The sequence below is a fragment of the Leucoraja erinacea genome, chromosome 3 (assembly GCF_028641065.1).
Source record: "Leucoraja erinacea ecotype New England chromosome 3, Leri_hhj_1, whole genome shotgun sequence".
NCBI classification, from domain to species: domain Eukaryota; kingdom Metazoa; phylum Chordata; class Chondrichthyes; order Rajiformes; family Rajidae; genus Leucoraja; species Leucoraja erinaceus.
Genome location: NC_073379.1, coordinates 3161661 through 3177553, shown reverse-complemented (window position 1 = coordinate 3177553; position 15893 = coordinate 3161661). Strand labels below are relative to the sequence as shown.

The window sequence follows — 15893 nt, the reverse complement described above, 5'->3', positions numbered from 1 at the left end:
CCCGTTGTACTTCCCCTTTTCCCAACTTGATGCCATTTAGATAGTAATCTGCCTTCCTGTTTTTGGATGGAAAATACCCTGTTCCTGCACTATTCCTTGATTCCATTAGCCCCAAGAGCTAAATCTGCATTCTGTGGCCACAACTCTGGGTGAAAAAGTTTTTCCTCATCTCAGTCCTAAATAGCCTACTCCTTATTCTTAAATTGTAACCTCTGGTTCTGGACTCCCCCAACATCGGGAACACGTTTCCTGCATCTAGCCTTCCAATCCCTTAGGAATTTTATATGTTTCTATAAGATCCCCTCTCATCCTAAATTCCAGTGAATGCAAGCCCAGTGGATCCATTCTTTTATCATATGTCAGTCCCACCATCCTGGGAATTAACTTGGTGAACATCATGTCCAAAACATCACCTGTTCCTTTTCTCCAGAGATAATGCCTGATTCGCTGAATAATGCATTTACTCGTGTCTACAGAATAGCTCCAATAAAGCCAGCAGTGACATTATTTCTATTGGATTATAATAAAATGGTAGGAGTGACAGTGATATTGCTGATGCTGCACACATGTATACATTGAGAAATTTATTGTAGATTTATAATTCTGGACTTACACATGGACTGAAGCAGGAGCATCATCTCTTTTGAAAACACCATCACTTCCAATCTCCTGTCTACGTTTTGCTGCTCGATCCTTGTACGTCTTGTTCTTCAGCACCTCACCTATTTCATATGCACTATTCTAAACAATAGGAGGCAAATATACTTTATATAGCATAAATATAACAGTTCATAAAGAAATGCCATAATCTGCAATGCAGTTACATTGCAGTCATCCAATTTGCCAGCATTAATTTCATATCACTGCATGCTCATTGAAGTACCTGTCCAGATGCCTCTGGCAGCTCATTTCAAGTTCCATCTACTCTGAAAATATTACCCTTCGCGTTCTGTTTAAACCTACTTGCTCTCACTTTAAACCTATGCCCTCTAGTTTTAGACACTGGAAAACGGACCCTGGAAATGTTTTAACTATGCTTCTCACAATGTTATATACCTCTATCATATTGCCTCATTTCACCCTGGGAAAAAAAGACCTAGCCTATCTGATCGTAGACAAAAATGCTGGAGAAACTCAGTGGGTAAGGTAGCATCTGTGGAGAAGGAATAGGCAACGTTTCGGGTTGAAACCCTTCTTCAGACTGATGATTGGGGGGGGGGGGTGTGGGGGGAAGAAGAAAAGAAGAGGCGGAGGCAGTGGGCTGTGGGAGAGCTGGGAAGGGGAGGGGAAGGAGGGAGAAAACAAGGACTATCTGAAATTGGAGAAGTGACAAAAATGCTGGAGAAACTCAGCCGGTGAGGATCTCTCCTTTTCATTCAAGTCCTTATGACCAGGCAACTCCCTGTGAATCTTTTCTGCATCCTCTAGCTTAATCAAGTCTTACATTAAATTAAGACAACTGGTACAGTGTACTTTCAAGTCTCAATGTTTATAGACTTCATACTAATTATTTTAAGACAACAACCAGTCTCCCACAAAATATCTAGTATTCAAAATGGTAGTATTCAGACTATGCACAATTCTTGGTAAAGGAGGTAACAGAACTGGCAAAGCATTATCATAAAACAACAACGGAGGGCAAGGGGGGGCAGAATAAAAAAAGTAGGCATAAATTGATGGGAGTTAAAGGATGGTCTAGACAGTGTAAGGACAAACCCGGAAGAGGAAAGGGCCTGTCCCACTTGGGTGACTGCAGGAGACTGCAGTCGCCACATGTTCGCCGGTGGTTGCCGTGGAGTCGCCTTCATGGTCGTGAGGAGTTCCTGCATTCTGGGAATTAGTGGCAGCCTCATTATGGTCTCATGTTGAAAAATTACTGGTGACTAGAATGAAGCCGCCATGGAGAGCAGCGAGAATTCTCGAGCCTTAGGTGGGTCGGCAGGAGGTCGAACGTTCTCGTAGGTTGGAGCCGGTGCTGACCAGTGAATTTCATTGGCTCATTGGGGGAAAAAAAGGTAAGCAGTACTTTTCAGAATTAAGGATAACCGATTGGTAATGTTAAATGTCCGCTGAGCTTCACAACCGTGTATCTCAGGCTTCTTAAAAGTTGTCCCCACTCCTTCACTGTCCTCTCCCCCTTTTAAAGGACTTATCCGACTTAATTACCGTGTCAACCTTCCTGTTCATCGCGGTGTGTGTCTGTATCACAATGGCTTTGCACCGTGAATTTTTTAGAAGGGCAAGCGGGGGGAGTGCTGTCTAAAAAATTCACACGGGCTGATGAGGGAAGCGACGTGTGTGTGTGTTCCACTCTTGACAGTCGCCGTTCCAGTTCCCGGTTTTTCAGGCGACTGCCGGCAACTTGACAGTCACCGGCAGTCCGCTGAAAAATTGCCTAAGTGGGACTGGCCATAAGGAGAACAACAAAGTTGGAGGTAGTTTGATAGGATCCAGAAATATTGTAAATGTGAATGGAGATTCCTGCTTTGTCGGTGGGGAAAACTGGCTGCTGGATATCAACGTGAAGAGTTCTGAAGTGATCCACCACTAACCCAAGAATATTGGAATGTTTTAACAGAATAGTAACTGTGCCTAGGTGATTAAACGCTAGTAACGGGAAATATCTGCAAAGTTAAATCTATAACTAAGTTACAGAGAAAGGTTGAATAAGTTAGGTGTTTATTCTCTGGAGCGCAGAAGGTTAAGGGGGGACCTGATAGCGATCCTTTAGAATGATGATCTTGGATACACTAGAGTTGATGTGGCCAGCTTTTCCCTTTGAGAATAGGGAAGATTCAAACAAGAGGACATGACTTCAGAATTAAGGGACAGATGGTTTAGGGGTAAACGATTCTTTAACAACTTCTTTACAGAAGAGTGGTGACTGTGTGGAATGGGCTCCCAGTGGAAGTGGTGGAGGCAGGTTCATTGGTATCATTTAAAAATAAATTGGATAGGCATATGGATGAGAAGGGAATGGAGGGTTATGGTATGAGTGCAGGCAGGTGTGACTAAGGGGAAAAAAAAAAATTTGTTCGGCATGGACTTGTAGGGCCGAGATGGCCTGTTTCCGTGCTGTAATTAACCATATAACAATTACAGCACGGAAACAGGCCATCTCGGCCCTACAAGTCCATGCCGAACACATTTTTTCCCCTTAGTCCCACCTGCCTGCACTCGTACCATAAACCCTCATTCCCTTCTCATCCATATGCCTACTGAATAGCTCGCAATGATAAAATGGTTATATGGTTAAATGTTGGCCTATTTCAAGGGGCTTTGACTTTGTTAGATCTCATCTATAGTACTGTGTTCAGTTTAGTATTAAAGATAGACACTAAAAGCTAATATGGAGTAACTTGGCGGGACAGGCAGCATCTCTGGAGAGAAGGAATGTTCTGAAACGTCAACCATATAACCATATGACCATATAACAATTACAGCACGGAAACAGGCCATCTGCCCTACAAGTCCGTAAGATGGTGCAAATTTTTTTTCGATTCTTTAACAACTGCGTTTACAGAAGTAAATTGACTAAAAACAAACCTGCAATCCATACTTGACCTGAATCTGTTTTAACTCGTGACGCCGTAACTTATCTTTATCCTGCTTGCTCAGCACTGGATCCACTAAATAAAATAAAGCCCAGCAATTTAATAAAGAATTTGACTTAGTTTGTCTGCAAGTTTAAAGGAAAGTTATTGCACCAGAACTGCCAGTCAGGAGTAGACATATGAGCTCAAACTTCAAAGGCTTTAAATTACACATCACATTAACATCATATTAATTAACTAATCGTGTTCTGTACGTTAATTAATTGAAATACTATTCCACATGTCATTTAAATCCCCATCAATAAATTAAACTTATCGCTGACTGGATAGCTCGCAACAAAAAAGCTTTTCACTGTACCTTCGTACATATAGTGCAGCTTAACCAAAGTAATATCGGTAGGAAAGAACTGCAGATGCTGGAGTAACTCGGCGGGACAGGCAGCATCTCTGGAGAGAAGGAATGTTCTGAAACGTCAACCTTTCCTTCTCTCCAGAGATGCTGCATGTCCCTCTGAGTTACTCCAGCTTTTTGTGTCTATTTTCTATACTCAATAGACTGATGAAGGCCAATGTGCCAAATGCCTTTTTGACCACCCTATTGTGACTCCATCTTCAAGGAACCATGCACCTGCATTCCTAGATCCCTCTGCTCTATAACACTCCCCAGAGCCCTACCATTCACTGCACAGGTCCTGCCCACGTTAGACGTCCCAAAATGCAACACTTCATTTCTCTGTAACAATAGTGATAGTCACATGTGACAATAATAAACTAAACTACAACTAATACAAAACTAGAACCATGTAATTTTAACTAATATCAATAATTGAATCTGACTGCTTTGCAGTTCAGTCCACAAGCGTAAGACTGAGCATCGAGTAATCTGGCTGTTGAGTCTGTCAGATGTGCAATCAAGTTCTCTCAGCCTGTACAATGAGCTATTTTAACTTGCGCCATCCGTATTTTGTTCACCCAAAGTCTTTTTCATACAGCTATAACATTGTACATGCTCAGGTTAGGCCCATTACTGGGGTCGGGTACTTTTCGGCGCCCCCGTTTTTGCGGCGCACATAGTTAATGCTGATCACCGAAACAGCGGTGCCGAAACGACTGTTGCATTTCTGACATTTGCCTGGTGCGGCGAGCGAGGTCAGTCAGTTTCGAAGAGTTTTGAGGGAAGCCTGCAGTTTGGTAAAAGTTGTTGGTCTCTGCTGTTTTCCCAGTGCTGGAGCTGGGAGGCTTGTTTGTAGAATGGGAATGAAAGCGTCCTAAAGCTTTTATACACACACGCTGTGTATAAAAGCGATACCTGTTTACCTTGCTTCATATTTCGAGCAAGATACTGTTCTTTTTGGAGTAAATGTATTAAAGTGGCGAAAGATCGGCGCCTCCAAAACGGCGGCGCCAAATGGTACCATTCCGCCATTACTGCACTCCACAAATAGCAGTCACATAAAAGAGTGATGAATTTTAGAAAGTAGGCCATAATGTGGCATTGAGGTATCTAAGCAAATCATCTATGTTACTCCTACCTTGTCAAGTCTCTCAATCTTTTCACCACATGGACCAAAGTGTGATTTCCTAATGTAAGGACCTCCTACCATTTTGACTGGAATGTAATCATGACACTTTGTCTACTCATGGATTGACAAATGCCCAGGCAACATTTAAAGGTGGATAAACTATTTAAAATGGAAAATCTATATTATTCATGGGGTATATTTACTCTGGCATCATCTTAGAAAATTTATATTTTATTTACGAAAGATCAAACTAACAGTCTAGATTTACAAACTAACCCTAGATTTTCCTCAAGATTCGCATAGTGATTGAATAATGTGGTTTTCGAGCATGAAGATTAAAACTAGCGATGGTATACATTCAGCCCTTGGACCTGGAACTTTCAATTATGCTCGTACCTCCACCTCAAGTTAGAGCCCAACCTTTGAATCACTGAGACCAAGGAGCCACCTGCTGGAAAGCAGATATATAAGGTACACTTGACTATTCTCTGTTGAATGGGTTAGAAAGCTAACAATTTTTCCCATTATAGTAAACAACAGCAATCACAACTTTTAGTTGCAAGAATAAGATTTGGCTACATTACTTGTAGTTCGGAACTCAACAAAAGGTTTTAGAGCTAGAATTAGTTGCAGTGTGGCAGAAGCTGGCAAGAAGGGTGGCTAATTTCCTTCTTTACTGTTCTATAATCAAGATAAATATGCCTGAAATTTTCAGAGCCCTCATTTCTGTTCAACTTCAATGTAAATTCAGGGAATGTTTCTTCCCAGCTGTTATCAAGCAACTGAACCGTCCCCTCGCCAGCTAGAGTGTGGTCCCGACCTCCCATCTGTCTCATTGGAGACCTCTGAATTATCTTTAATTGAACTTTATCTTGCACTAAAATTTATACCCTTTATCCTGTATCTGTACACTGGATGACTTGCTTGTAATCATGTATAATCCTTTCTTGACTGGATAGTGTGCACCAAAACGCTTTGCACTGTACCTCAGCACGTGCCAATAATAAACAAAACTATGCTGCCAATTCAGTTGACAAGTTAATCACAGATGTGGATAACAGCACAATTTTAGTTCCAAAACTAATGCATCTAAATGGTACAAGAGTGGACATCCACAAAGCAGCACAACCGGCCAACAGATTTATTACATTCAGTTACCTGCAGGTTCGTCTTTTTTGTTGAGACGCAGGTGAGCTATAACCTGGCCCGGTTCACAGCCATTGCATGTGTCCGTTCCAGGATGGATGTGGAAAGACAATACAGTTTCCCCAAATTTTATTTCATCCCCATGTTCGAGCTTGTAGGGGTCACATGTATCTTTTACCTGAAATAAGAATACACACTTTAAGAAGAGAGCTAACAAGCAGATTATTATTAAATTGCATTGATTTTTGTACATTTTAATATTACAGATAGCATTGTTTCTGCAAACAATTATTTTTACAATGTAACAATTAGATATAAGATCAATTAAAATAATACTGCACAGATTATTTGCTTCAAAAGGTACTGCAGAGACGGTTCTGCTATAACGCATGGATTGGACATAACAGTGGTAAATTGGGGAACACTATTTGTATTAATTATTTGAGTGGCTTTTCCTATAATGTGAGATTTCTTCGGGAAGCAACAGAGTAAATTAATGAAGATACACCAGATTCTGATTTTTAATTACATTAATAATTTTGTACATCATTGTTTCAGTAACTGGGTTGTTTTTATATTTTAGTTTAGAGATATAGCACGGAAACAGGCCATTCGGCCGACCGAGTCCTCACCGATCCCCGTACATGTTTGAAGTTGTGTTACACATTAAGGACAGTTTTACATTTACACCAAGCCAATTAATCTACAAATCTGTACGTCTTTGGTGTGAGGGAGGAAACCGAAGATCTCGGAGAAAACCCACGCAGGTAACGGGGAGAACGTACAAACTTCTTACAGACAAGCAGAGGTAGTCAGGATCGATCCGGGTCTCTGGTGCTGTAAGGCAGTAGCTCCACCAACTGTATAATTGCAATTTAAAATACCCTGCAATATCCGGGTGGCGCCGTACAATGGCAGCCTCGCCAACAGTCTGTCTCGTTGTTTTCAGTCTGTTGTTAAATGGATGTTTTAGTGTATCTTTAGTCTTGTATTATGTGGGGGTGGGGAAACTTTTTAAAATCTTTCCTCGTCAGAGATGCGACTTTTTTGGTATCGTATCTCCGCCCGCACTGCGGCCTAACATCTATCGTGGAGTTGGCGATCGATTGCGGGACCTCCAACCGAGGGAGCCTGGGGACTTAACATCGTGTTTAGGGATCAACTTTGGGAGCTCCGACCGCCCTGACCGTGGATGGTTCGACTGCCCAGACCGCGGGAGAATACAAGGGAATATGTCATTGCCTTCCATCACAGTGCGCTGTGGTGGATGTTTATGCTAATTTTTATGAAGTCGTGTGTTGTTGCTTTTTTGGTATGACTGTATGGCAAATCAAATTCTTTGTATGTTTTTACATACTTGGTTAATAAATTAATTACAATTACAATCATAGCCAGATCTCATGACAAAATTAATTTATCTGCCAACTCATGAAAATCAGTGTGACATCTACTAACTTATATGGAGCAGGAAGTTTTTGAAGTAACAACATGCATCTTTTCTAAGTTTCCAACCTAATGAACAGAACTGATCTTCTTTCATGGACAGGACAGATGCATTTTGTGAGACTCCTACACCTGATTCTGAAAACGGATACAGCAGCAATCAAGTATGTGAGTCATCAATGTGAATTTAGTTTAGTTTTGAGATACAGCATGGAAACAGGCCCTTTGGCCTCCTGAGTCCGCTCCGACCAGCAATCACTAGTTCTATCCTACACAGCAGGGACAATTTTACAGAAGCCAGTGAACCTACAAACCTGCACGTCTTTGGAATGTGGGAGGAAACCGGACCACGTGGTCACAGGGAGAACGTACAAACTCCATACAGACAGCACCCATAGTCAGGACTGAACCCGCGTCTCTGGCGCTGCAACACAGCAAGTCTACGGCTGTGCCATTGTGCCACCAATATGAATAACACTCAATTTTATATTCACAAATTAAGTTTGGGTTTCATGAGCCGACGTTTTCTGAACTCACGCGAACATTAAAGCACTGGATTTTTGTTAGAGAGTAAAAAGCATCATCATCTGAAGAAATCATATTTCTACATCCATTGCTAAGGTGTTTGTTAATAAAAACATGTTGTTATCTGATTAAAATAAGATTCTTACTGCAAGGATCCTGTTCCCATTCACAACAGTCCCATTCTGGCTCCCCTTGTCTAACAGCATGTACTCCTGCAGATCTTGATCAAAATATACTTCAGCGTGGAACTAAACAAAATGAAAATCAGGATGTGAAAAAAAATAGATTATAGAAAATAGGTGCAGGAGGAGACCATTCGGCCCTTTGATCCAGCACCACCATTCATTGTGATCATGGCTGATCATCCACAATCAGTAACCCGTGCCTGCCTTCTCCCCATATCCCTTGATTCCGCTAGCCCCTAGAGCTCTATTTAAATCTCTTTTAGATTCATCTAGTGACTTGGCCTCCACTGCCTTTTGTGGCAGAGAATTCCACAAATTCACACCTCTCTGGGTGAAAATGTTTTTTCTCAAAATGGCCTCCCCTTTATTCTTAGACTGTGGCCCCTTGTTCTGGACCCACCCAACATTGGGAACATATTTCCTGCATCTAGCTTGTTCAGTCCTTTTATAATTTTATACGTTTCTATAAGATACCCTCTCATCCTTCTAAATTCCAGTGAATATAAGCCCAGTCTTTGCAATCTTTCCTCATATGACAGTCCCGCCATCCCAGGGATTAACCCTGTGAACCCACGCTGCACTGCCTCAATAGCAAGGATGTCCTTCCTCAAATTAGGAGACCAAAACTGCACACAATATTCCAGATGTGGTTTCACCACAGCCCTGTACAACTGCAAAAGGACCTCTTTACTCCTTTACTCAAGTCCTCTCATTATGAAGGCCAACATGCCATTAACTTTCTTCACTGCCTGCTGTACCTGTATGTTTACTTTCAGTGACTGGTGTACAAGAACACCAGGGTCTCGTTGCACTTCCCTTTTTCCTAATCTGACACCATTGAGATAATAATCTGCCTCCTTGTTCTTGCCACCAAAGTGGATAACCTCACATTTATCTATATTATACTGCATTTGCCATGCATCTGCCCACTTACTCAACCTGTCCAAGTCACCCTGCAACCTCCTAGCATCCTCTTCGCAGTTCATACTGTGTCATCTGAAAATTTGCTCGTGTTACTTTTAGTTCCATCACCTAAATCATTTATATATTGTAAATAGTTGTGGCCCCAGCACCGAGCCTTGTGGCACTCCACTCGCCACTGCCTACCATTCTGACAGGGACCCGTTTATTCCTACTCTTTGTTTCCTGTCTGCCAGCCAATTCTCTATCCATGTCAATACCCTACCCCCAATATCATCTGCTTTAATTTTGCCCACTAATCTTCTGTGTGGGACCTTATTAAAGGCTTTCTGAAAGTCCAGATACACTACATCATTTTACTTGCCACATCCTCAAAAAATTCCAGAAGATTAGTCAAGCAGTATTTCCCCTTCATAAATCCATGCTGACTCGGACCAATCCTTTTACTACTATCCAAATGTGCATCATTACTTCTTTAATAATTGACTCACCACCAACGATGTCAGGCTAACTGTTCTATTATTCCCCATTTTTCCCTCTCGCTCCTTTCTTGAAAAGTGAGATAACATAAGCTCAATCCACAGGAACTGATCCTGTATCTATAGGACATTGGAAATGATCACCAATGTGTCCACGATTTGTAGAGCCACCTCCTTGAGTACCCTGAGATGCAGACCATCAAACCCTGGGGATTTATAAAGTAACAATGAATGCTATTTTAAAAATGCATTGAGCCACCACATTGTAAAGACGTGGGATTGTGTGCTCCCCATCTTAATGAGAAGAATGTCAAATTTACTCTAGTTTATTGTCAAGTGTACTGAGGTACAGAGTAAAGCTTTTTGAAAAGAAAAACTATAAACTAAACTAAATTGAAGGCGGGATAAAACTCTAGGAAATTCCCCACGAGGGGTTCCAAACAAAAACTGACAAGTTGATTTCTAAAATTCACAGTACATAGGATGAGAATAACAATGCCAACAGGTTTAAAGAGAAGAAATAAAAATCACAACAAATCTAAAATAGAAAATTGCATGAGAAAGGGCAGGTAGCATCTGTGGAGAGCAGGCTAATTGAATTTATCAGACTGAGCCCGACTTCAATTGGACCAATTGTAATGGAAAGATTATTGACCTAGAAATGGAAATCACTTCTCTCACCACAGATGTTGCCTGACCTGAGCATTTCTGACATTTGCTGGGTTTTATTGTATTTATATAACATCATTAACACAGTAAAACATTTCATGCTGCTTCACAGGTGTGCTGGCACATAATTTTTTTACATTTGTTTATATGAAAGATATGAGCAGATCCCCAGATGATTATTGGAAAGGGCAAGGAAAGTAGAGAGCTGCATGAGTTAGACAGAGAATATCTCAGCTTCAAAGGTTACACAAAAAAGCTGGAGAAACTCAGCGGGTGCAGCAGCATCTATGGAGCGAAGGAAATAGGCAACGTTTCGGGCCGAAACCCTTCTTCAGACTGATCGGGGGGGGGGGTGGGTGGGGACAAGAAAGGGAAAAGGAGGAGTAGCCCGAAGGCTGGGGGATGGGAGGAGACAGCAGGGGGGCTGAGGGAGGGTAGGAGACAGCAAGGACTAACAAAATTGGGAGAATTCGATGTTCATGCATCTCAGCTTCAATCTCTGGCAACGAAGGGATGGATGGAAATGAGGGGGCAACGGAAGCAGCCGATGCTTAAGAGCTTAAACTCACAAAAGCACATCTGGAGCTGGCTAGATAGTGAGGGGCAAGACCACGGAGGAATCTTAAATAAGAAATCTCAAAAATTAAGTCATTGCCTAATGGAGAAGCAGCGTCGTTCAGTTAACATTGCGGTGATTGGTACAAGTTGGCAATGGGTAGTAGTCAAATTTACATTGACTAGAACAATGGGAACACTAGGAGTGCACTGGGAAAATCAAAACATGCCCGAGGGTCCCTCATACCGAAATGTATCGGAGTATGGTGGAAAAATCTATGGAGGCAGCAGAATGGTCGACATTTTAGATCAAAACCCTCATCAGGAACGACCCAAAACTTTGATCACCTTGTCCTCCATAGATACCGATCAACCCACCGAGTTCCTCCAGCAGTTTAGTTTTTTTTCTTCGGATTCCAGCAAATGCAGCCCCTTATGTTTCTAGGTTAGGATGGAAAAACTGAGACCAGGGACCAAAAATGCACTAATCTTTCATAAAAAAAAAATAAAAAAAATTATAATCTGTGACTGAAATTATCGATACATCTTCAATAAATTGATGCTCATCAGATTACAAGAAACTGGCACTAATGTCCTCAACCAGTGAATTCATCATTACAGGTGCAGCACTGATTTTCCGGCACCCTTCATTCAAGAGCTTTGAAACGTTTTGCTGAACCAACAGAGGTCACATAATAATAATTCATAATAATAATAATAATAATAATAATGCAGCTCAAAATGTTGAGTTATCCAGAGAACACGAATGATCCCAGGAATGAGTATGTTAACATATGATGAGCAATTGACGGCACTGGCCCTGTATTCGTTGAGGTTTAGAAGAATGAGGGGGGACCTCATAGAAACGTACAGACTAGTGAAAGGCTTGGATAGAGTGGATGTGGAGAGGATGTTTCCACTAGTGGGAGTGTCTAGGACTAGCCTCAGAATTAAAGGACGTTCTTTTAGGAAGGAGATGAGGAGGAATTTCTTTAGTCAGAGAGTGGTAAACCTGGGGAATTCTTTGCTGTGGAAGCCAAGTCAATGGATATTTTTATGGCAGGGATAGATAGATTCTTGATTAGTAGGGTGTCTGGGATTATGGGGAGAAGGTAGGGGAATGGGGTTGAGAGGGAATGATAGATCAGCCATGATTGAATGGCGGAGTAGATTTGATGGGCTGAATGGCCTAATTATACTCCTATCACTTATGATCTTAAGACGTGAGAGCAGTCAGCACCACACAACTTAAAGTCAAAGCGCACAGCAACCCGAGTGCAGCTGCCATTCAGGGACTGCGTTGCTGTGCTTTTAATCTGTCCCCGAGCCAGACCCTTTTACTTGATCTCGAATCTGGCAACTCGCAGCCCTGAGGCTCACACACGCTCACAATCAAAAAAAAAAATTCAAAAGACATGAGGAAGACCAGGAGCTCTCACATATACTGCAGCTGCAAAGAATCGTTTCCATATTATAATTTTGTCCAGATTAAAGGACTTTGTCCGTTTTTAAAGGACCATCAGTTGCCCGTAAATAGGTGGTATACCCATGTTAGATTTTACTATGGAAAACAAAGCAATTGATTTTATAACAAAATTAAACAAAATATCTCAAAAGTAATTAATCACTAATGATAATCATGTAAATTTCATTCTGTTTTCTGCAACGTCCAGTTTAATGTGGTTACATTACGAACCTTACTAACTCCAAGTTCAGCTATTCTGATTGCGTGGCCCATATCTTTCTCTCTGTCGAATAAAAATATATTATATACTTAAAGTAAAGCACATTGAAACAAAGTAAAGCACATAGCATAATAAATACTTTATACTTCTATTGTTTTTAGAAGTTAATCTCATATGCCACGTTATTTATCCATTTCCTGAATTTCAGCAATAAATCTTGGGCATTAATTATTTAACATTTAAGTGACAAAAATATCTAAGGGAATCACTGCCTCTCTAAGAAATCCCATGTTTCTCACAATCATGCATTGTTAAAAGTAGAAAATTGTTTATTGGAAAAAAATTACATTCAGAAATTATAGAAAGAACACTTTAACCAACAATTATTTGGAAGTTTTTGGTAACTTTCCATTTTAAAACCAATCACGAATAAAAATCTCTATTCCAATAAATTGCATTATTCATATATATTTTTTAATTGGCAATATAATTTTTTTCAAATTTGAGGAATAATAAATGAATAATAATATTATGTGATACTGATGCAACATAAAATGAGGACAGGGAAATTATATCTTCTAGTACTGAACTGAACAAAGTACCTTTTTTTTGTGCCATACTTATTAATCCGTTTTTTTTAATTCAGTGAATTCATATACTGGAGTAAAGTAATGGAACTAATCATGATGTGTGCACTTTTAAAAGATTTTTGAAAACCCCATGCACTTGTATTATAGTTCATCTCTGCTGTTTTTGACTATGGCAAGTTTCATTCTTTAAAAAAAAATCCAAAAAGACCAACTTTATACACCTCAGATGATAAATAAGGTACTAATTTGATTGCATTTGGAGCTTCCGTGGACTTGAATGATGGACATGATCCATGATTCTGATAATATCAGTGAATAATGGTCATCATTACAAAGAGGGATATGATTTTCTACTTTAATCACAACGGTAAAATCATGAGGGTGTTGGGGGTTATGGGGAGAAGGCAGGAGCATGGGGTTCAGAAGCAAAGATTGATCAGCCATGACTGAATGGTGGAGACCTGATGGGCCGCATAGCCTAATTCTGCTCCTACAACTTATGAACATAATTCATCCCACAAAACCTTTCCAGAATCTCTCTATACCGTTCTAGCTAAAATCCTTATTGAAAATGTTCTTTTGATTACTGCTGGATAACAAAATCTGTATTGTCCTATACCTCCCAATAGTAGCGGTCTTTACTGCAGTGATGATGAACAGTGTACCAGGTTCCAGGACTGGTGATCGGACTACCATCACCCGGATACATGGAGGCCATAATTGACCTATATGGTGGAAAATAATATTGATTAGACATTTTAATAGACTTGGATATACCCACAAGAAAGTGTAATACATATTTTTGGGTTTAAATCATTTAAGAGTGCTTTTGGCTAAAACCTCAACAGAGCAGATTCTGTTTATCTGCTCCAAATCTCCTCATAATTGGAGACAATCATGAAAAGCTGGGGTTACTTAGTGGGTCAGACAGCATCTCTGGATAAAAGTAATGGGTGACGTTTCGGGTCCAGACCCTTCTTCAGTTGCCTGAAGTCAATGAGTTCAATAATTCTTGCTCAAATGGAAAATAAGATATGCTGTCTCTCAAGCTTCAGATGGGCCTCACAATAACCGTGCAGCTGGCCACAGACAGATTGGCCAGAGTGGAAGTGGGATGGAAAATGGGAAATGCCAGAACCTCGGTCACAATGAACCACTGGCAAAGCATTTGTACTTCAGGATGGTGCACCATTTGGAGGGGAATCTGCAGATGATGATCTTCCATGAACTGCTGCCGTTGTCCTTTATCATGATAGAAGTCACTATTTGGTTGTGATATCGTTGTTTCCCAGGTAAGTATCTGCAGTGCATTTTGTGAGAGCACACACCTTAACCATTGCCCTTATAGTAGGAATGAACATTTAAGGAGCTTGATAGCACACTATTCAAGCAGGCTACTTGGTCCTACATTTATCACCCATGCCAGGCTTGATGCAGGCTTCTTGAAAGTGGTTGCAGCTACCCTCATCCAGACAAATAGAGAACATTCGATCATGGTTCTGGCTTAGATTTTGGAAAGGTCTTGAGATGTCAGGAGATGAGTCAAATGCTGCAAGATATCTAGTTTCTGACCTGCTTTTGTAGCCATGGTGTTTATGTGGCTGGTCCAAGGGAGTTTCTAGTTATGGTTTGGTACTATTAATGGTGGCTCTCATGATATTGATACTGTGAATGTAGCATTGGTAATGCCATTAAATGCCAGGAGTGGTTGACTGCATTCTTTTGTGTGAAAAATGGTCCATGCTTGGCAGTTCTATGGATCGAATGATACCTGCCATTTATCAACCACGCCAGGGATAGGCTGCTTCATCTGTTGAAAGTTGCTAATGGAATTGGACATTGTGCGATCACCAGCAAATATCTGTAGTTAACTTTATGGTGGGAGAAAGGTCATTGAGGAAGCAGCGGATGATGACTGAGCCTCGGATTCTATCGGGAATAACTCCACAATGGGGTTATTGATCTCTGATATCCATAACCATTTTCCTTTGTTAGATGTATGACTTCAACCATTGGGGTATTTTCGTTTTCATGCTTATTGACTTCAATTTTACCAGGGTACCTTGATACTATACTCAGTCAAATACTGCCTCATTCACAATCTCTCTCACCTTACCTCTACCATCTAGAAATGTTAACTCTATCTTTCCACAGATTCTGCCTAATCTTCCGAGCATTAAAAATAGCATTCTCTATTTTTATTTCAGATTTCCATCTTTGCAATTTTCATTTACTCTGGAATTTAGCACTTTGGACCAAGGCTGTGATGAAGTCTGGAGTTATCTGTTCCTACTGAATCATTTTACTGATGAATAGGAGTGGACTGATAGTGTGGCCATTAGCCAATTTGGATTTGTCTATTGCTCGTTGATGTATTTGGACATTGTCCTAATATGTCATTTCATTGAGATGCAATTATTTTTCCCATCACTCATGTTAAGCTGACATGATTATGATCTCTTGGAAGTTTTCCAGCGATCAATGTAATTATGCTTATTGGACGTACTAATTTGCCTTTCTTAAACAATGGTGCTTTGCCAGTGTCCACCAGTCTTTTGCCACTGCACCTTTATTTAGAATTACCAAGTGTGAAAGAGCACCTTTACTTTCACTTCCCT

General features: G+C 40.7%; 1 protein-coding gene across 2 annotated transcripts in view; it reads right to left on the bottom strand.

The window, feature by feature from the left end:
• aggf1 (angiogenic factor with G patch and FHA domains 1) overlaps positions 1–15893 on the bottom strand; it is a 34597-nt gene that overhangs the window by 1906 nt on the left and 16798 nt on the right. For both annotated transcript variants that reach the window (XM_055631481.1, XM_055631474.1), the window contains 6 exons: positions 13895–14000; positions 12697–12748; positions 8338–8439; positions 6236–6401; positions 3547–3629; positions 614–741 (listed from right to left, as the gene is read on the bottom strand). In XM_055631481.1, coding sequence (XP_055487456.1) covers positions 614–741; positions 3547–3629; positions 6236–6401; positions 8338–8439; positions 12697–12748; positions 13895–14000 — 637 coding nt within the window. The remainder of the gene's footprint in view (positions 1–613; positions 742–3546; positions 3630–6235; positions 6402–8337; positions 8440–12696; positions 12749–13894; positions 14001–15893) is intronic.